At 39.7% G+C, this 21,916-nt stretch overlaps 2 protein-coding genes across 2 annotated transcripts; one reads left to right on the top strand and one right to left on the bottom strand.

The window, feature by feature from the left end:
• The first annotated feature begins 273 nt into the window (after positions 1 to 273).
• LOC122669454 (cellulose synthase-like protein D5) lies at positions 274 to 4,308 on the top strand. Its single transcript, XM_043866220.1, has 3 exons — positions 274 to 1,307; positions 1,522 to 2,326; positions 2,415 to 4,308. Exons 1-3 carry the CDS (start codon positions 394 to 396, stop codon positions 4,194 to 4,196), a joined length of 3,501 nt encoding a protein of 1,166 aa, XP_043722155.1. The 5' UTR covers positions 274 to 393; the 3' UTR covers positions 4,197 to 4,308.
• Positions 4,309 to 7,663: 3,355 nt separating this feature from the next.
• LOC122666709 (cyclin-B1-2-like) lies at positions 7,664 to 21,347 on the bottom strand. Its single transcript, XM_043862761.1, has 4 exons — positions 21,175 to 21,347; positions 20,946 to 21,046; positions 8,356 to 8,453; positions 7,664 to 7,900 (listed from the first exon to the last, which is right to left on the bottom strand). Exons 1-4 carry the CDS (start codon positions 21,301 to 21,303, stop codon positions 7,800 to 7,802), a joined length of 429 nt encoding a protein of 142 aa, XP_043718696.1. The 5' UTR covers positions 21,304 to 21,347; the 3' UTR covers positions 7,664 to 7,799.
• Positions 21,348 to 21,916: the final 569 nt, after the last annotated feature.

Genomic DNA, 21,916 nt, shown 5'->3' with positions numbered 1-21,916 from the left:
GATAGTTTTAGTAATATAGGCTTACGAGTCACGAGTCTTCCACTCGGTGATTCGTAACGGCAGGCACTCGTTTTGACCGTTAGTAGTCGACAGAGTGCCGTCGGATCTTAGCTTATGGATTATAGACCGTCCAGATGAATTGACCGTTGAAAACGAACTAAACGCTTTGCGATCTGTTAATTCTTTACCCACTTTTCACTCAAAATTCAAATAAAGACCGTTGCAATTTGCAAAGATCGGGTTTATATCTTCAAGAAAAAAGGGGGGAAAATGCTTAAATCATCTTCCCCTCCCATACATCTCTTCTATTTGGTCTGATTTGAGAGGTTTCTTCTGTTCTCTGATCTGTTCTTATTTTGTCAAGCTTGAAGTGCTCTGTGAAGTGGACTGACAATGGTTCAGATGGTTTCTTCCACTTCATCTCCTGTGACCATCACAGTTTCTTCTTCTGGAGGTAAGGGAGGAGGGTTTAGGTCTAGCGTGGGCTTGACGAGTCCAATTTCACGAAATTCCCCTCTTAGTAGCAGAGGACACGGGGCTTCAAGTGGTGGAAGGCGAGCCTCCAGTGTTGGAACTGGAAAATATTGTTCCATGTCTAAGGACGAAGCCGAAGAAGTGAGCTCAGAGTTTGTGAACTATACTGTTCACATCCCACCAACTCCAGATCACCAAACCATGAACTCCTCTCAAACTAGCCTCCCTGACGATGATGCCAAAGACCCAGGAAAACCCAACAGAAGTTACATCTCAGGTACCATCTTCACCGGAGGATTCAACTCGGTGACTCGTGGGCACGTTATCGAGTGCTCAACTGATCGTCCTGAAATGATAAAATCCATGGCAATGATATGCGGCACGAAGGGTTGTGACGGTAAAGCATTGAAAGGTGATGGAAAGGTTCCATGCGATTGTGGTTTCAAAATTTGCAGGGACTGTTACCTGGATTGCCTTGGAAATGGAGGCAATTGCCCGGGATGCAAGGAGCCGTACAAGGATGTGTTCGACGTCGATGGAGCCGGGTCTGAAGGAGGCGATCAGGCTCGTCCCCTACCCTCAATGGTGGATAGAAGGCTTTCACTGGTGAAATCATTCAAAGCTCCAAATCATCCTCCTGATTTTGATCACAACCGCTGGCTCTATGAAACAACGGGGACATATGGGTATGGAAATGCAGTCTGGCCGAAAGATGGATATGGTGGAGGATCTGGGGTTAATGGTTTCGAATATCCACCTGATTTCGGAGAAAGAAGCAGGAGGCCTCTGACCAGGAAGGTGTCTGTTTCTACTGCCATTCTTAGTCCATACAGGTGAGAATAAGAACAGAGAACTTCCAGTTTTCCTCATGTCATGCTAAATTGCTGCTGTGCATAGAATTCAGTCTACTTGGTTTGCCATGTTTCATTTTTAGTATCAATAAATGTATATTAAGAATAGAACTTTCAGTTTTTTCTCATCTGAGTAATAATTAGATGCATATATTCTTTGCCTAAGTTTAAAAATCAATATCATCTTCGTGTACAGGTTGCTTATGGCAATTCGTCTTGTTGCGCTTGGTTTTTTTCTTACTTGGAGAATTAGACATCCCAACCATGAGGCAATTTGGTTATGGGGAATGTCAGTTACTTGTGAACTCTGGTTTGCCTTGTCATGGCTTCTCGACCAGCTCCCCAAGCTATGTCCAGTAAATAGAGTGAATGATCTTTCTGTTTTGAAAGACCGTTTTGAATCCCCAAACCTTCGGAATCCCAAAGGAAGATCTGATCTTCCAGGGATTGATGTTTTTGTCTCCACAGCAGACCCAGAAAAAGAACCTCCCCTTGTAACTGCAAACACCATTCTCTCAATCCTTGCTGTTGATTACCCCGTGGAAAAGCTTGCTTGTTATCTATCAGATGATGGAGGATCCCTACTGACATTTGAAGCTCTTGCTGAGACTGCGAGCTTTGCACGGATATGGGTTCCTTTCTGCAGGAAACATAGAATAGCACCGAGAAATCCTGAGGCATACTTTGGGAAGAAACGTGACTTCCTCAAGAACAAAGTCCGGCTAGATTTTGTCAGGGAGAGAAGATGGATGAAGAGAGAATATGATGAGTTCAAGGTGAGGATAAATTCCCTACCTGAATCAATAAGGAGGCGGTCCGAAGCATATAATGCCCATGAAGAGCTAAGAGCAAAGAGAAAACAGATGGAAATGGGTGGCAATCTTTCTGAACCTCTCAAGGTCCCAAAGGCTACATGGATGTCTGATGGGGCTCATTGGCCAGGAACATGGTCCTCTACAGAGAATGACCATTCAAGAGGGGATCATGCGGGTATAATTCAGGTACTTTTCACCAACTTCCATTTCAATTAATTAGTTATATTCTTATTCACAAATGTGCTGTGATAACTCAAATAATGCTTTCCTTTAGGCAATGCTAGCTCCACCAAATTCGGAACCAGTGATGGGCCCCGAAGCAGATGAGGAGAATCCAATTGATACCACTGAAGTTGATATCAGATTGCCAATGCTGGTATATGTATCTCGAGAGAAAAGACCAGGCTATGATCACAACAAGAAAGCAGGGGCTATGAATGCTCTAGTTCGAACAAGTGCAATCATGTCAAATGGCCCTTTTATACTCAACCTTGACTGTGACCACTACATCTACAATTCCTTAGCCCTAAGGGAAGGGATGTGCTTCATGCTGGACAGGGGTGGCGATAGAATCTGCTATGTCCAATTCCCGCAGAGGTTTGAAGGTATTGATCCAAATGACCGTTATGCAAACCACAACACAGTATTCTTTGATGTGAGCATGCGAGCACTGGATGGGTTGCAGGGTCCAATGTATGTGGGGACTGGTTGCATTTTCCGGAGAATTGCTCTTTATGGCTTTAGTCCTCCAAGGGCTACAGAACATCATGGGTGGTTTGGAAGAAGGAAAATGAAGCTGTGGCTGAGAGGACCACGCAAAGTGGCAAAGAAGGAAGCGGATGAGATGGTTTTGCCAATCAAGGGTGAACACAATGATGAGGATGATGATGGAGACATTGAATCTCTGCTTCTTCCAAAGAGGTTTGGAAATTCTATGGCACTTGTAGCATCAATTCCAGTAGCAGAATATCAAGGAAGGTTGCTTCAAGAATTGCAAGGAAAAGGGAGTCAAGGCCGGCCTGCTGGTTCTCTTGCCGTGCCTCGAGAGCCCTTAGATGCTGCAACAGTTGCAGAGGCAATAAGTGTGATATCTTGCTACTACGAGGACAAAACAGAGTGGGGCAGAAGGGTGGGTTGGATCTATGGTTCTGTAACAGAAGATGTGGTTACAGGTTATCGGATGCACAACAGGGGATGGAGATCAGTATACTGCATCACCAAGCGTGATGCATTCAGAGGGACGGCACCTATCAATCTGACTGACCGACTCCATCAAGTCCTCCGATGGGCAACTGGTTCTGTTGAGATCTTCTTTTCCCGCAACAATGCACTGTTCGCCTCCAGGCGGATGAAATTCTTGCAAAAGGTGGCCTACTTCAATGTTGGGATATACCCATTCACATCATTCTTCCTTCTTGTATACTGCTTTCTGCCAGCAATGTCCCTCTTCACAGGGCAGTTCATAGTAGAGTCCCTCAATGTGACCTTTCTTGCGTTCTTGCTGGTGATCACAGTCACCTTATGCTTGCTAGCCATCCTTGAGATAAGGTGGTCTGGGATCACTCTTCATGAATGGTGGCGAAACGAACAATTCTGGTTGATTGGTGGAACCAGCGCTCACCCAGCTGCAGTGTTACAGGGGCTACTAAAGCTAATTGCAGGAGTTGATATTTCATTCACATTGACATCCAAATCTGCAGCACCTGATGAAGGAGAAGATGAGTTTGCAGATCTATACATAGTGAAGTGGAGCTTCCTGATGGTCCTACCAATTACAATTATGATGGTGAACACCGTAGCAATTGCAGTCGGGGTGGCAAGGACCATATACAGCCCATTCCCGCAGTGGAGCAGGCTTCTTGGAGGGGTGTTCTTCAGCTTCTGGGTGTTGTGCCATCTCTATCCATTTGCTAAGGGCTTGATGGGGAAAAGAGGGAAAGTCCCCACCATAGTCTTTGTATGGTCTGGATTGCTGTCAATCATTATATCCTTACTTTGGGTATACATAAGCCCTCCTTCTGGGAGTCAGGAATATATGAATTTCCAGTTCCCTTAATGTCCTCATGTATCTCCTGTAAGCTGAAAAGGGGTTCCTAGAGTTTTTGTATCTGATCTGATCTCTAACATTTTTTGTTAGAGATCTGCCACGAAAATGGTGTTCCAAATGCAAGCATATGGAGTCCAAGCAATGCTTAAAAAGGATAAAAGCATCTTTTAGGCCTCGATGAAGGATGTCCTCAAAGAACATTGATGTCTACAAGCAGCTTTCCTCCACCATTGTTCTCAAGATGCTTGCAATTTCTTAGATTGTACACTGTATAGAGTGAGGGAAAAAAAACATTGTAATCATTTCTTGTTGCTAAGTAAATGCGATAGTTTATTTTTTTGAGACCCAGAGATCATGCAACAAAAAAAAAAGGCTTTACCAAAAAAAAACCAATCATGGGCCATTTTTTGTTGCCTTTTTATTTACCCAGCTTGATGATTGTTGAATTTCTTCAAGTCAGAAATTTCACTGTTTTGAAATAATGCAGAATGTTTTCTATAACAAGAAGAAGCCGCTAACCTTATATGTGACTTGACTTCATTATGTGTGCACTTCCTTCTTGTTATCCTCTCATTAATAAAAAAGATAATGTTTTTTTGAAATGGTGAAATATTTGTCAACACTCAAATATGCCTGTCGCATTCTTAAATAAAAACCTTGGGATTTCTGAAGTGGCTTTCAAATGTTAAAAAGTGAATGTGTTATGTAGAGAATGTTGACAGGATTGCCATTAACTGTTTAACATGGATGAGCAAAGTACACTAGGAGGAATCCCAAACCCATTTGTTTTTTTGTTTGGCATGGTGTATGAGACTATCCATGAATATGCTATTCCGTAGAGTACCTTCAGCTACCATGGATAATCAAGTAAGCATCACTTTTCTTTATATTTGTTAAGGAGGTCTAGTACAATCAAATTCCTGGCTGCCTTTCATGGGCTAAAATAGCCCTCTTTGTTATGTTACCATTATCTTCATTTCTTTTTCTGCTTTCTTTTTACATGTCCAATGACAGTGGCTTATGTTAAGGCTGTTGGGTCTGTTTTATAAACATTTTTATGTATCACACTTCTTCTTGTGGGGTTCTATGCTTTGTAACACTATGAACTCTGTGCACTTATAGTTTCTGAGTTTCTAGATTCTCAAATGTGAGTATGAAGTTTATTGTTTCTCTCAGAGATATCGAAATCCTATCCTCGATCGTTTTTTCTGGGGGTGATACAGCTGAAAAAGGAACTTCCTAATTCACAGTGATGAGAAGGTTGGATTTTACACTCAGAAGCTTTGGCTTGCAAATGCCTTTTCTAGAAGTCCACATTCTGTGTAAATGATTTTTGTGTTGGTATTAGTGATCTTTCCATGTGTTTATCTATCTTTATCTGTTAATCTGGCAATTTCAAGTAGGTATATGGTTTTGTAAATGTGCTTGTTTAAAGGGTACATTTGCATATGTAATTGCCTTGGGTGGTGAGGACATGGTTATTCTATAAAGTATACTTGAAGATTTATTTAAGATAACGCAATACTAAACACAACGTGTTTTGACTCTAGAATAAGGAGCAGATAAATTGAAAAACTAGAACTGCTAGACTTGCAAATGCAGTTCACTTTTTATTGTATCAATAATATCCTATGATTCAGCTCCCTAGTTATTCAGCCTAAGGTCAGCAATGATGCAGCTCTCAGCCCCTCCACAAGCGGCAAATCAGGCCATATTCATCTTGGCTAATGTTTGGAGTTTGGACTAGGCCAGCCATCTGGATCTTGATCCATAGTGGTTTGGAAGAAGAATATTAATGATTTCTAGATAAAAGCTTGTGTGAGAAGTCAATCGGTATCTGTTTATATAGAGGTACAAGTGAATAGACTCAATCCTATGTCTTTTTCTGACGTGATTGTAACAAGTTCACAACTCCATAAATACTAGTGAGAAATGCAACTCCACATGGCCTTGTGGATTCAAATTCTTGTTTGCAAGGACTAATATATTGCATTTGTTGTTGAGTGATTCCCCCCAATCACTGGTGTGGTGGAGCCTTGTATCAATCCTCTAGGGACTAGTAACATTTACAGTCGCTCATTGTAGTGATTCCACAGCAAGTGCATTTTGTTGAGTGATTATGCAAGATCCCAAGTGAGGTTTTGCAGATTTGGCACTATTCTATGAAACTAAAAGATATTAATCCATCTTTGAGGGATGATGAGATCTTCTTCCTTCTGTCCTGCATCAAATCAACATAGTTTAGGTGACTTTTCATTCAGGAGATGACTCTGGTTGTGCTGCTTAATACAAATATGTTACTTTGCAATGGTGAGAGGTCTTCTGCTGCTCCAGTTGATTGGTATAAGGATTGTGCAGAGGGCGATTTGATTGGTATATGGATTGTTGTTTAATACAAATGTGTTACTTGGAATGGGGAGAGATCCTGTGCTGTTCTCATTTTCTTAAGTAGTTCAGTAATAGGTAGGTTTACATTTTACATTTTTGTTAGGTGTTTACACCAATGGAGTAGTCACACTGTTTTTATGCATATGTTTCTTTTGTAGGTATCTCTTGCTCTGATTGCAGAAGTTTTGGCACAACACTTGGAATGAGTCCTGCAGATTCAATAAGCAGTGAAACGAACCAAATTTTTTCTCTATCATTGGGCCCTACAACAACAACAACCATAACCTTATCCCAACTAAATGGGATTGGCCACATGAATCCAAAGATGCCGTGACAGTAATAAAAGTAAGAGACGTAAAGGGAGTAAAAAAAAAAAGTCTGATACTATATATATGGCGATGCCTAAAGAAATGTGATGAAATTATCATTATCTGCTGCTGTAACTACAGCACTGCTGTACTCATCGTGCAGCGCTGCAGATGCCATGTGTGCACAGCGGTTCCCCCATATCTGGCTACCTGTCCCTGTTTAATACAGATGATTAACCCAGAGTGGGAGAGCATAGATCTGCTGCTGCCTTGACGATTGAAGCAATCTCAATGCGGACCAACCATGTCTTGTTAGAACAGTTTGGCCTACCATTATCTTCATAGTTAACCAATCACACTTTGGGTTAGCTAGGACTATTACCCAGGTCTATAATATAGATTCAGAAATATATCAGACAGTAAAAAATTCAGGGTTAAGTAGTTAAATCGATTTAGGTAAAAGCATTCAAATTGCAATAAAGAAGCAAACTACTCTTAAAAATATGAGAATTTTTTTTTCAATGTAGAAGACCAAGAATCGATTATGGGAGAAGTAAATTCAAATATTGAACAGCTACACTCAAATCCTTCTTTTCCTAAATTTTAATGGCAAAAAAATCTGTTAATTGAGTAAAAATCCAATACTTTACCAGCATAATTAAAATCTTGGTTGACAATGAATTAATCCACAAATACCACCACAACCACAATCATATAAACCTAACATTGGCTTTTTGGTCTTTCTTAAAGACAAATTTGTGCATCGGGATGACAGAGACCATGAACTCTTTAGGAGTGTTTCCAGCTATTCATTCAATTACACATTCAATCAGTGTGTACAGTCGGTACGTAGTAACAACAGAATTAAACAGAAGGAACCATCGCAACCCCAACAACAATGCATAAAGGGATTATATCAGTTGAAACTAGGGCAGGGCGGTCCCTTAGAGAGGCCAAGACGAACTGCCATCCCATGATGCATGTCCACTGGCCGGAGAGTTTCTGAGTCACATGGACCTGCAAGAACACCAAAGGGAGGCATAAGAAATTGCTGGAGACACAAAACCAGAATATTGAAATCCTGTTGGCCACTATATTAGCTATGGAAATGGAAAACCAAACTTAGCATCATCAGGAAACCATTTGTTGAGGGAAGAAAGTCTTTGCCAGTGCTCCTAAATTCCACCAGAAGGAATTTTTTTCATTTTCTTTTTCCATTTAAATTTATCATTGATAATTAGCAGAATACGGAATTCAACTGCTCACAAATCTACTCTATTATTGTGGACCCATAGGAAAGTCACAATCCTTATGATGCTAATTCAAATGAACATCCATGGAATTTGGGAAGTGTTTCATTCCTCGAAGCTTCCAGCCATTTGTTCGAGCTCACAGAGTAGCTGGCTCACTTCCAAATTTCAAGACATCTTGGGTTTTGATTGTGTAGGAAAGGTTAAAAATAAAATTGTTACCAGGGTGATAATCTTCAAAGCCAAAGTCATCTAAGCTTCCACTGAGAGCCTCCAACCCTAGCATAGAAGATGGCAATGCTCCAGGAGGCCTCTGGAATCTGCAAGAGCCAAAAACAGTGAAACATTACGGAATGACAAAACAGACAAATGCCAGTGGGTTTTACAACTAAATAAGGCCTTATGGTGAATATGAATTGTTTTGTCTGTCTAATGAAAAAAAAAAATCTCACCATGAGCTAAATAGTTTTGGTTCCTTGCAGAGAGGCTTTGTGGGATTATTGACGCAGTTAAATCACCTACATGGGTTTATGTTATCAGAAATATGCTTTGGGTTGGGTTATATATGCGTTGGACCTATGATCCCATGTGTTTTCATTGTAATGGGTCACTTTAATGGGGCTATAATATAGGTAGAGGATAGGCATACGGGATTAGTTAAGTTAGTATCTTTTTTCTTTATTTAATTGTTATTAAGTGTCTTAGTTAGGCTAGATTAGGATTCTATATGTCTAGTCCTGTTTTAAGTCAGTTTCCTATTCAGTTTAGGTTACCTTATTAGTTAAGGATTGGGTTAGGCCTTTCCTTTGCAGTGTCAAAGTCTGTTTTTGAGTTTTCTATATAAGTTTGTAAGGGGGTCCAACATTGTACACGAATTTTGATTAATGAAAACCTATTGTGGCTTCTCTTCATGCAGTCAAGAAATTCCTTGTGTTTGATCAAAGTTGGTTGGTGTTTGATCCATCTAACCACCTTGCATTATACTATTCTTCCATCCTTCTTCCTCTCCATTAATAAGTACTGGTCTTGTTGAAGTAGTGTTCATGTGACACTGTTCACGTGAACAATGATTTGGTTGATATGTGTATCTTCTATTTTCCTAGTCCTAATTGGAGTCCTAGTTTCTAATTATGTCAAGTCATAATTCTACTGTGAGTTGTCAGTCTTAGTTTCAGTTTGAGTTGTTAGTTCTAATTCTTTTCCTATTGTAACTTGAAATCCTATCATGATTAGGAATTCCTAATCTGATTAGGAGTTCCCCTTTCTATTGTAATTTCTCCTCTATAAATAGAGGGGCTTACCTATCAATTGAATAATTCAAGCATTACAATCAATTCTTCTTCCATCTTCTCTTCTCTCTCAAGTTATTGGTTATAAGTCCTAGGTTTTCTACATGGTATCAGAGCAGTAAGCAAGTACCTGTTTCTCTCTGTTATTGCCATTTTGAGAGTCGTTTTTGGGTTTCTAGTTGGAAGAAGAAACCCTAGTTTATAGACGAAGAAGAACTAGGGTTTCATATACCGTTGAAGATTTGAATGAAAATTCGTACCTGTTCTGCTGAAGATTGAAGCCTAAGTTTGTTCCTACTGCTGGCCGTTCCGCTGGTTGTATAACTATTGATATCTGGTCACAATTTCTGGTTTCGATTCACTGGTTGTTGTTGATTGAAATTTATTCCTGATTCTTCGACTGGGTTTGCTAGTCATGATTTGCTGAATCCAAACAAACCGACGCCTCTGCTGCAATAATCTCTGGTTTTCTTATTTACATTGCTGATTCTATTTTCTGCTAATCGATATCCTGCTACTAACGTCAGCTGGGTTTTCCGCCTCTGATTGCTAGTTACAGAACCAGCTACTTTTGATGGTCGGAGAACTGATTGTGGTTTCTGTTTTCAAATATTCCTCAATTTATTTTCTTCTAATGGTGTTTATTGTTCTCACCTCTGCTGATGGAGTCTCTCGAGTCTTGTTATCTTTTGCTTTTGGACCTTGGTAGTGAGGTTGAAGACAATCACTGTCGTGGTATCTTTCCCTTTGGCTACAGCCAGCAAGATATTTGGTTACTTTCTTTTAATTGACCATAATGCATTCAATCCCAATGACATAGTTATTTATTATATTCCTTATTTTATCTTTTTCCTAATTTACCCTTGCCTTTATGCCTAATTCAGCTTCTATTTATCACTTACATTTGCTTCCAAGATTGCCCCTACTTCATAACTAGTAATTCCTATTGCATCCCAGTGCTTCTTTGTTTACCAAAAGCCCTTGAAATATTCTGGTCCTCTAAATTTGGCCTTGTATATATATATATATATATATACGGATTTCATTTAAATTACAATTCTGCCATTCCCCTATTTGACTACCCAATTGACCCTTAAAATTCTGGTTTATTACCAGTTTGCCCTTTGGCTTGGATTGTATTTAAAAGTGGATTTTTACCAAATTACAACCATGGCATCCTTTTTTTTCCAACACCGTTCCCTTTCAATAATTCTAATTCCCTTCATATCCCATACCTTTGGCATATACCCATAACCGCTTTGGAAGTTAATGGTATTCTCCAATTTTGCCATTCCTTCCTTTTTAATTACCCTTAGCACCGCTTGGAAAATTCTGGTATATTATGTTTTTGCCCTATCTCTTACATCATCTCTTTTATGTCCATGTGTATTACACGTGAGGGGGGGATTATGTACAATACACCTATAGACATTGCAGAACGCAGAACTTACAGGAACATTGGTCCAAAACATAGAAGATCAGTTTTCTCCACTATTGCCATTGGGTATCCTTCGTTATTGGGTCGAGTTTGCCGTAAGGGGGAGATTGAAGTATTGAAATATTGAAGATATTTGGTTGTTGCCTATTTGAGGACTTTCGATTGGGTTGATACAGGTTTTTTCCTCTACCTGATTCAGTTTGTTTTCGCTACTTGCTGCTCTAGTTATTTCACTTCAAGATTCTCTGTCACTATGGCAATTTGAGATTCATTACGGGATAGCTATTGAAGATCGTTGAAAGCTGCCTTTTTTGGAAGACATTCCAGTACCGGTTTGCTGATCATGTATGTCCAAGTTTTGAAAATCTATTTTTTCAAGTTCTTGAAGGTTTATTTGGGAGCTGCATTCATATATCAAGCTGGATTTTGCTGCACCTTAGTTTTTTCCCATTTTGTTCAAGTTGGGCATTAGTACCTTTTATGCGCCAACTTGAGGGGGAGTGTTAGCATTATTATGGAATTCTTTTTTCCTTTTAGTTCAAGCTGGATCTTCTTTCTTTACTTATTTGTATAATCCAGCTTGAGGGGAGTGTTGAAGTACGACTCATGTGACAATGATTTGTTCATGTGTATCTTCTATTTTCCTAGTCCTAGTTGGAGTCCTAGTTTTTAATTATGTCAAGTCCTAATTCTACTGTGAGTTGTTAGTTTAGTTTCAGTTTGAGTTGTTAGTTCTAGTTCTTTTCCTATTGTAACTTGGAATCCTATCATGATTAGGAATTCCTGATCTGATTAGGAGTTCCCCTTTCTATTGTAATTTCCCCTCTATAAATAGAGGGGCTTACCTATCAATTGAATAATTCAAGCATTACAATCAATTCTTCTTCCATCTTCTCTTCTCTCTCAAATTACTGGTTATAAGTCCTAGGTTTTCTACAGGTCTGCATATTCTGCAATTCCTAATCTGATCAGGAATTCATATATAAGGTATTTTTTTGCATGAATTTGAGTTGGAAAAATCCAGCCATTAGAATCTGTCCAGATTTTGACCAGTCGACCCTCAACCCTAAAGTGGAACTCGATTGGAATTTTTCCCAGATCAGATCTGCTGATCTTCACATAGAGTGAAATCTCTATTCAGCCCTTATCTATCTTTACCTGCTGTAATATGCATCTGAGTACTGATTCGATTCCCTGTTATTACTTATATGTTTTGGCTAATTTTTATACCAAGAGATCAGAACTAAATACCCAATATAATTCTGACCTCTGATCTTGATTTCAATTGGTCAAATTACTGATTTGCCCTTATCCTAGTACTACTAGGATTGGTCCATATTTGCTGATCCAACCTGTGGATTGATCTGAAACTTTCAGCAGGATCATCTTAATTGGCAACTCAATTTGAGTTTTAGCCTAATCTGACCTCTTCATTTGCTGCTATTTAAAATCTCCCTAACCTGAACAAATTCTTTGATAAAAGTTCTCGTTATTTGGTACTTTTTTGAGGCTTCAAATACAGTATTACATTAATTATCTAATTAACCGTTCCATGATTTCGTTAGGATGTTTTTTCTTTTAATATATCCAGAAGAAAAAAAAATCCACCTTCTATAAACAAGTTATTATGATTCTTTTTCAGTCTATGAAAATCTTCAATTTTTTGTGGCAATCAAAAAAACCTCTACCAAATGGCCTAGCCCTTCTGAATGAAGAAATCAGGGAATCAAGCATGTAGGTGTCTGGAGATTTTTCCTTTCCATCAGAAATAGAAAGAAGTGTTGTGTTATATGTCATGGAGGTGTTGATCCGTGACAGTTCAGAGAAGAAGATTGTATTCCTTGCTCTCCCTACAACTGTAACGTGTGGTGATTAAGGTATACAACGACAATGCTAGAGTCATGTACAAGAAATAGTAGAGAAGAATACAAGAGATTGAGATAGAGTTTGAGATGTACAAGAGATTGAGAGAGTTTGAGATGTACACGAGATTGAGATAGAGATAGATATATACAGCTGGAGAGTAACCGAGAGTATGGAGTTCTGATGTAAACATGGGAACCCAATGTGTATTGATACACCCCCTCAAGTGGAATGGCCAAGACAGCTGATCTTCAACTTGTCATGTAAAAATTTGAACTTTCTGGAAGACAGACCTTTGGTCATGATGTCTGCTAATTGATCTGCCGTTGAGATGAACTAAAAAATAACTTGCACTTGGCTACCTTGTCCCATACAAAGTGAAAGTATATTTTAATGTGCTTTGTACGAGCACGAAATACGGGATTAGCTGATAGATAGGTAGGTGGGAACTCCATGCTCTCGGTTACTGTCCCGCTATTGTGATGGTTCGGGTTATGTGATAATGCCGTAATGGATAATGTAGGTGGGAGGTTATGCGATAAGATGGCTATGTGGTGATGTTGATGGAGGGTTATGAGCTGGGTAATGGTGGGATGAGGTCACGCTGATAAGGGTTTGGTTTGAAAATAATAATAAAAAAGGAAATTAAAGAAGAGATGGTGTTGGTCGGTGGTATTGAAGATGGATGAGATGGAAGTCTTGGTGGAGTGGTGCGGTGCTTGGTGGGGTAATGCGGCATTGGAGGGGTGATAGGTGGCAGTGCAATATTAATGTAAGAGTCGATTAGGGTTAATCTAGTCCCAAATAACCCACAAATCAAAATAGCAACAACGGACAGAATTAGAAAGGTAAGGAATTCAAACCAAACCAGCATGTAGAATGACTCCAAACTCAGATCGAGTGGAGATGATGGTGAAAAGAATCTACACTCCAAATTTCAGCCAATTCTAATGGCTAGAGGCTGAGATAACCCAGAATTAGAAGGTTATGCAATCACTTGCAAACCAGCACTGTGTTTGGGCTCCAAGGAGGATTGAGTGTAGGCCTTGAAGGGATGAAACTTTGCTGCAATTTTGGTTCAGTTCTGATGGGCAGAAGTGGAGATATCAGTGGGGTATGAAAATAGAAGGTTGGTGCAGTAGAACAATCCAGCCAATAGAAGGGCCTGCAACAGTGATTGAGTGCAGTGTCTGGTGGTGTGATTCAGCTCTCCAAATCTCAACAGATACTGATGGAGGGTTGTGAAGATATGGGGCTCAGAAGTTTCAGCAAAACATCAACTTGCAGCAGCCTTCAATCGATTAGTAGCAGCACTAGCAACCTTTGGAATCAACTGAGGATGGATTCTGATCTTTAGGCTGAGTCCTTAATGAATTGTTGCAGTCACAAACAGAAGCAGGTCAAGGAGATCGAGTGGAATAACAAGAGAGAAGGGGATTAGAAGATTCGGCTCTCACCAGCCAGGCTCTTTCAACCCTTCATGGGTTTCGGCTCTGTGGCCTTCATCTTCTCAATGGGATAAGAAACTTGCTCAAAGCAATACTCAATCATTCACTAAATCGTGGAGAGCCTCTATGGGCTGTTACATATAAATAGACTCAAGGAGATGAGTCAAAAATAGAAGGAATAAAATAGTAGTATCTTATACGGCTGAGACTTGCTTTACAAGTATTAAACTGAACTAGAAACTAACTGAAATAGAAAGCCTACTTGACTAAGTTAAAACAGAAAATAGAAACTAAACTAACTCCTAAATCCCCACGCATAGACAAAATTGACCCTTCTAAAAAAGTCTTCACACGATCTGGTCTTGGGTCCCACAGGATCTCCTAGTAGCATTCACACCAAGGCAATATAGGGGCTGTGACACTGTTCATGTGAACAGTAACATGAACAGTCTTTTGGCCTTCATGTTTTATCCTATATCAAATATTGTATTGAAGGGATACAATATGGGATTGCTGGTTGATGGCGCAAATATGGGCAGAAGGTTCGAAGGCAGATGTAGACAAACATGGGCAGCAGATTGGTGTGCAGATGCAGTGTGAGCAATGCAGGGCAGCATAGGCGTTGGTGGTGCTGTGATCTGCAGATGGAGCAAGCTTCAGGTAATGCAATCGTTAGGTAAATAGTTGAGCACTGTGAAGAAGGTGCGACAGATAAAGATAACTCGTTGGAGTAAGAGCAGCTGGGAGAAGACGATCAGAGGGCGGGCTCGATGGAGCTCTAAGGCTCTGATAGCATGATAGTTCAGAGAAGAAGATTGTATCCCTTGCTCTCTCTACAACTACAGACTGTGATGATTAATGTATACAATGACAGTGCTAGAGTCGTGACCAGAAATAGTTGATAAGAATACAAGAGATTGAGATAGAGTTAAAGAAGTACAAGAAATTAAGATAAAGATGGATATACACAGCTGGAGTGTAACTGAGTAATGTAGAAGGGGTTCACAAAGAACTACTCTACAGTAGGATTGTTAATAGTCGCAGCAGATCATCAATAATGGAAGCAAATCAGAATTAGAAAGTAAACACCAAAATAGAAGGATTGAAGAATCAGAAAAAAAGGAGGAGAGGAAAATGAAGAAGAACGAAGAAAGTAAAGAAGAAAAAAGGAGAGAAAAGGTGCTCCAAGCACCAAATGACCAAACGTCAATTCATTTTTATTTTTTCCCCTTCACTTTTACATGGCTGTTGGCAGCATTTTAATACAATGAAAATAAATCGTTTGGGGGGGTGCGGGGGGGGAGAAGTTACATCAACCATTTGTTCGAGGGGAACTTATAACTTCCTACAAACTAACTCCTAAATAGAAACTGAAACAAACACATTCTAAAAATAAAAGATAAATACACTGAAAATATAAAAATGAAAATAAAAGATGCTGTCCATCTCATGTGAAGTCCACCAGTTGGATTGGCCCAGTCCAAGATTCTCTTGCATCAGGCTGGGTACGTCTTGTGTTCCAAATCTCAGCCAGTTCCAATGGGCAACAAGGGAGATATGAAGGGAATTCCAAAATAGAAGGTTAGGACAGATCTCCCAACCCAGTGCAATTTAGAACACCAAACTAGGGATCGAGTGTAGTCCTTGATTGTGTGATTATGTTCTCTAAACCTCTGCTGAGTATGAGGCTTGGTTGTAGAGATATTAGCACTTGAAGTTTGCTGGAAAATCTGGGCAGGAACTGGAATCACAGGAGGACTGCAACCCTCTGTTGATGGGAGGCAGTAGCAGCAATTCACATGGATGATTAATGGCTGATTAGGTCTTCAAGAGTGTAGCACAGTACCAGGTTGGAGTGTCTCACCAGCAGCAACAGCAACAGCAAAGGAGACCGAGTAGGGTAGGAGGAGAATATACGAGAAGAAGATAAAGGGGAATAAGGAGATTTGGCTCTCTCAGCACTTCGGGTTTTGGCTCTCAACATCCCTCCATGTCACACACTTGGACAGGAAACTTGCTCAAAGAAATATTCAACTTCATTAAATCGTGGGGGGTTGGCTCCTAAAAGCCTTAGATTATAAATAGAGGGCCATAGCTTGCCTCTCAAGTTACGAAGAAATAGAAACTAACTTTGACAATGTTCTAAAATTAGAAACTAGGAAATATAAAGTAATCTAAGAATTAGAAACATAGCATGACAGGGTTTCTAAAATAAAAACTATGAAATTAGAAACATATAACTATTAAAATAGAAACAAAACTAAACTCATAAATCCCCACGCATAGACAAAATTGACCCTTCTAAAAAAGTCTTCGCACAATCTGGTCTTGGGTCCAAGCCTCTGCTGAGTATGAGCCTTGGTTGTAGAGATATTAGCACTCGAAGTTTGCTGGAAAATCTGGGCAGGAACTGGAATCGCAGGAGGACTGCAACCCTCTGTTGATGGGAGGCAGTAGCAGCAATTCACAGGGATGATTAATGGCTGATTAGGTCTTCAAGAGTGTAGCACAGTAACAGGTTGGAGTGTCTCAGCAGTAACAACAGCAACAGCAAAGGAGACCGAGTAGGGTAGGAGGAGAAGTTAGGAGAAGAAGATAAAGGGGAATAAGGAGATTCGGCTCTCCTAGCACTTTGGGTTTCGGCTCTCAACAGCCCTTCATGTCACACACTTGGACAGGAAACTTGCTCAAAGCAATATTGAACTTCATTAAATTGTGAGGGGTTGGCTCCTAAAAGTCTTCAATATAAATAGAGGGCAATAGCTTGCCTATCAAGTTACGAAGAAATAGAAACTAACTTTGACAGTGTTCTAAAATTAGAAACTAGGAAATATAAACTGAACTAAGAATTAGAAACATAGCATGACAAGGTTTCTAAAATAGAAACTATGAAATGAGAAACATAGAACTATTAAAATAGAAACTAAACTAAACTCCTAAATCCCCAAACATTGAAAAAATTGACCCTTCTAAAAAAGTCTCCGCACGATCTTGTCTTGGGTCCCACAGGTCTTCTAGTAGCATTCTCACCAAGGCAAATATGGGGTTGTGACACCGTTCACATGAACAGTAACATGAACAGTGTTTAGGCCTTTTTTCTTCATATTTCGATCTACATCATCTCTCCCCCTCTTAGAAAAAATTCAACCTCGAATTTTGAAGAGAGTAGGAAAGAGTGTTGTGTTGTGCACATCCATCTTCAACCCGTAGTAGAACTCTGGCAGTTCCTTAATGTCTGGAATGAAATCTTGTAGTCATGGCTCCCATTCTTGGAAGAATTCAGGTGGAAGAATGAACTCTATGTGATCTGACTTATTACTAGAGATATGATTATCATATCAGCAGAATTGTCTTCCGTTGCGGGCTTGAGCTCCTCCTTTTCAAACTTCGATGCACTGGTGGTCTCGACGGGTTCTTCTTGTTGGGGGACCATAATCACCTCGGTTATCTCTTCCTTGACGACTTTGACACAAACCTCCTTGGTGGGACCATTGAGTTGTTGATCTAACATCTACAGAATATATTCCAATGTCATAGTAGCATTCGTAGGGGGTGGACGGTAGCCAGGAAAAAATTCTTCCGGTGTCATAGTAGCATTCGTAGGGGATGGATGGTAGCTAGAACAAAATTCAGCCTTAAACTCTTGGATCTCTCTTCATGGAAACAACTTTTTCAACCAACTGTCGTACAGCTAATATAAGATCATCACTAGCATTTACCGGAGCATTGTTAGGGTTGTTAGAACTCCCCTCTTCCATGTCTCTAATACCAAATAATGTAGAAGCGGTTCACAAAGAACCACTCTACAGTAGGATCGTTAATAGTTGCAACAGATCATCATTAATGGAAGCAAATCAGAATTAGAAGGTAAACACCAAAGTAGAAGGTGACAAATGCTAGGAAATCCAGCAAGCAGTTTGGTGTCAAACTAGGATCGAATGGAGCACGGGCTGGGTAGGTCTTGTGTTCCAAATCTCAGCCAGTTTTGATGACTAACAAGGGAGAGATGAAGGGAATCCCAAAATAGAAGGTTAGGACAGATCTCCCAACCCAATGGAATTTAGAACGCCAAACTTGGGATCAAGTGTAACCCTTGATTGTGTGATTTTGTTCTCCAAACCTCTGATGAGTATGAACCTTGGTTGTAGAGATATTAGCACTTTTTGAAGTTTGCTGGAAAATCTGGGCAGAAATTGGAATCGCAATTCGCAAGACTGCAACCCTCTATTAATGGGAGGCAGTAGCAGCAATTCACTGGGATGATTAGTGGCTGATCAGGTCTTCAGAAGTGTAGCACAGTAGCAGGTTCGAGTGTCTCAGCAGCAGCAGCAGCAGCAAAGGAGACCGAGTAAGGTAGGAGAAGAAGATAGAAGAAGAAGATAAAGGGGGATAAGGAGATTCGGCTCTCTCAGTCCTTCGGGTTTCAGCTCTCACCAGCCCTTCATGTCACACACTTGGACAGGAAACTTGCTCAAAGCAATATTCAACTTCATTAAATCGTGTGGGGTTGGCTCCTAAAAGCCTTACATACAAATAGAGGGCAATAGTTGCCTCTCAAGTTACAAAGAAATAGAAACTAACTTTGACAATGTTCTAAAATTAGAGACTAGGAATTAGAAACTAAACTAAGAATCAAAAACATAGCATGACAAGGTTTCTAAAATAGAAACTATGAAATTAGAAACAAATAACTATTAAAATAGAAACTAAACTAAACTCCTAAATCCCCACGTATAGACAAAATTGACCCTTCTAAGAAAGTCTTCACACGATCTGGTCTTGGGCCCACAGGTCTTCTAGTAGCATTCTCACCGAGGCAAATACTGCTGTGACACTGCACATGAACAGTGTTTTGGCCTCTTTTTCTTCATATTTCGATCTACATCACCGAGAGTATGGAGTTTCCATGTAAACATGGGAACCCAATGTGTGTAAATAATCCGCAAACAAATATACATGTAAGCACACTGCCAAAACAACCAGCAAAGCAACAATCCCAACTCAGTTTTCACAATTTAGAATGAAGACTATACAGTCTCTTATATCCCGTTTATAACTTACTGAACCTGTACCCAAATTGAAAAAATGCTAACATTTGAGTATATTATCTGGTGCATACTAGGCAATACGAACCCCACAAAAAGCAGAAAGCAGTCATAAGCACGGAAGAAACCTATCTCAAAGACATGGGGTATTCACTGCTTTGTTCTGACCAATAGTAGTTGACATTTACAATAGATGGTGTCAAATTAAATTGGAAAAAGCAAGTGCTCCAAGAGAAGAGAATGGGGTTTGAACATTGACCCATGTCCGTGTTTCTTTGCATTGTTGATCATAGCCAAAATTCCGGTTTTCTTTTGTCATTCACATTCCAAATACCAACCAGTTAAACAGTACTTACCTTTACATTCTCAACATATTTCAAGGCCTCAGTTCTCACAACGAGCTAATTGAGGACATTAAATCACCACCCTACATATGTCCATGTCTTTCAAAGCACTTCTATAAGAACATTTCTTCTAGTCATGGCACCGAGGCACGCAATTTATTTTATAGTCCAGGTCAATTATGCTTAAGATTTATAACATCTGCTGCACCAAAAAAAAGTTCGATAACATCTGGAGGGCCCAAGACTGGTTTTTAAGTCTGGGTGTCTTGGTGCATAAGGCAAATGGTTGCCTGGGCCAGGTGCCACCTAAGCAACACCTTGAGAACGATAAAAAGTTACCAAACAAGAAAACTCAACACCACAATGAAAACATGGATTCAGACAGATGAAACAGATATACCGAAGCCCCTGGAATTAGCAACTCCAAAATAACAGAGGTTACAGCTCGTCTGGTGGGCCTTAGGAGGTGAGACTCTTTATCATTGAATATACAGATCCTTAAGAATATATTCCAGGCTTCCTATAAAAAAAATCTAGTTTATTGCCCAAGGTCAGCAAATTCTTACAAAGATGAAATTTTCAGATAAGAAGTATTGCACATCTGGACCTCCATTCCAAGCTGCTTTAGTAGAGTTACTCATCCTCATTGAGTTTTTTATGATTTTCAGTTTGTCCTTGTACATTCCTTCTTCTATTATTTATAAATTCCCTTCTAAAAAGAAGAAGAAAAAGACACTACTTATGATTTTCAGTTTGTCCTAGTACATTCCTTCTTCCATTATTTATAAATTCCCTTCCCAAAAGAAGAAGAAAAAGATACCATCTTGCCTGGATCATACAGATAAATGAGTCAATACTCATCTTGCCTAGGTCTCCAGTAACTATCTAGTTTAAAACACAGGATCGGACATGCAAAACAACAATGAGATGGATTGTATCATGATGTTTTTATTCCCATGATATTTCATCTACACCAGTCACTAGTGTCATGAAGTCCCCCCACCCCACCCCACAAGTCAGACTTTAGAGGTTACGCTCCTCCACCAATTTAGCCCTTGCTAGTTGTCGCATAAATCTTATCCAAGTTCATTCAAAACAAGCTTTGCTGAGCTTCAGAACATCCTTGACATTCTCGTACTTTTTCATGCTCGGAACGAAACCCAAACAGAAGTGATAAAGTGATAATAACAATAACCTCTATTTAACTATTACCAGTTCTTTAATTACTAGACAATTCAAGAGTTCTGGAGCTAAATTAAACACACAAGAACTTGAGAAACTCAATGTTAATACATATCTCTTGTGGGTTCGAGGTTTAGGGTTTTAGGTTAAAGGATTCTTTTTTATTTGAGAAACAAAACTATGTCGCCTACAGAATACGATACCTGGACAGGATTTGCCTGTCGAGATCCATCTTCAAAGGAAAAGCTGACCCATAAGTGCTAGCGAGGATCTTTCTTTTCATTTGCTCTTGTTCTATCCTCGTCTGATCAATAAATTCAGCAAAAAATATACCCAATTAGAAGGAACAAAAAAATGGAAACATGGAAACCACTATTGAACAATTTCCTAAAAATGGGAGCATAAAAAAAGGGTTTTTTCGAAGATTTGTACCGATTCCAGTACTGATTGGAGGGGATGAGCATCAACAACAATTTCGCTCTTAACGCCCTGTAATCCGAAGCGCAAAGCATCCTTTTCGATCCCACCGATTTCTTGATCGATTGTCTTCGAACCTTCCATCTCTCTCTTCTTCAATTACAGACTACAGAGGCTACAAACAGTTCGGCTTACTTTGTGCAAATGCCCTGTTTGATTGTTCCCTTATTTTGTACTGACGAAAATAGCCACGTTGTATGTCGATATCAGCGGCTGTTTTTGCTTGTGTACTACACAACTACTCGTAATAAGGCCTCTGCTGATGGGTAAATGTGGAATTGTGTTTTATGAATTTTTTTTTTCTTTTGATGAAGTTATTGTTTTGGACATCGGATGACCTTTGTGAATGACGTGAACTGCACTATTTCATATGTAAATTTTATCTTCTTTATGGGCAACAATGGGAAATTGATGAAATGGTTTCTTGTCGAAGGGTATAGGATTGTGCAAGACTTGCCCCCCAAGTCGTCGACGGAGAGAGGATTTGCGAAAGTAGAGATCGCTAATCTCCGTTCTTCCGAATGTCTTAAGATACAGAATCGGAACGGAATCAAAATTCTATTAATTCTAAATGTCCAACTCCAATCCGAAATGGCCAGAATCGGTAGGAGCGATTCTTCCAATTGATGTACAAAAAGTGGATCGGGCTATAAATTGGTCCAAAAATATAAAAAAAGTGGATGAGTTTTCATTCTAA

Source organism: Telopea speciosissima, chromosome 7 (assembly GCF_018873765.1).
Source record: "Telopea speciosissima isolate NSW1024214 ecotype Mountain lineage chromosome 7, Tspe_v1, whole genome shotgun sequence".
NCBI lineage: Eukaryota > Viridiplantae > Streptophyta > Magnoliopsida > Proteales > Proteaceae > Telopea > Telopea speciosissima.
The sequence above is the reverse complement of the archived record's forward strand: the minus strand, read 5'-3'. Positions and strand labels throughout refer to the sequence as shown.

Bases quoted from the DNA above. Each gene is read 5' to 3' on its own strand.
- LOC122669454 (XM_043866220.1), top strand. From the start codon at position 394: ATGGTTCAGATGGTTTCTTCCACTTCATCTCCTGTGACCATCACAGTT. The intron at 1,308-1,521 runs GTGAGAATAAGA...CTTCGTGTACAG, and splicing joins GCCATTCTTAGTCCATACAG to GTTGCTTATGGCAATTCGTC. The intron at 2,327-2,414 runs GTACTTTTCACC...GCTTTCCTTTAG, and splicing joins ATCATGCGGGTATAATTCAG to GCAATGCTAGCTCCACCAAA.
- LOC122666709 (XM_043862761.1), bottom strand. From the start codon at position 21,303: ATGGAAGGTTCGAAGACAATCGATCAAGAAATCGGTGGGATCGAAAAG. The intron at 8,454-20,945 runs GTATCGTATTCT...TGGCTCTTGCAG, and splicing joins GACAGGCAAATCCTGTCCAG to ATTCCAGAGGCCTCCTGGAG. The intron at 7,901-8,355 runs GTAACAATTTTA...GTGTTCTTGCAG, and splicing joins CTTTGAAGATTATCACCCTG to GTCCATGTGACTCAGAAACT.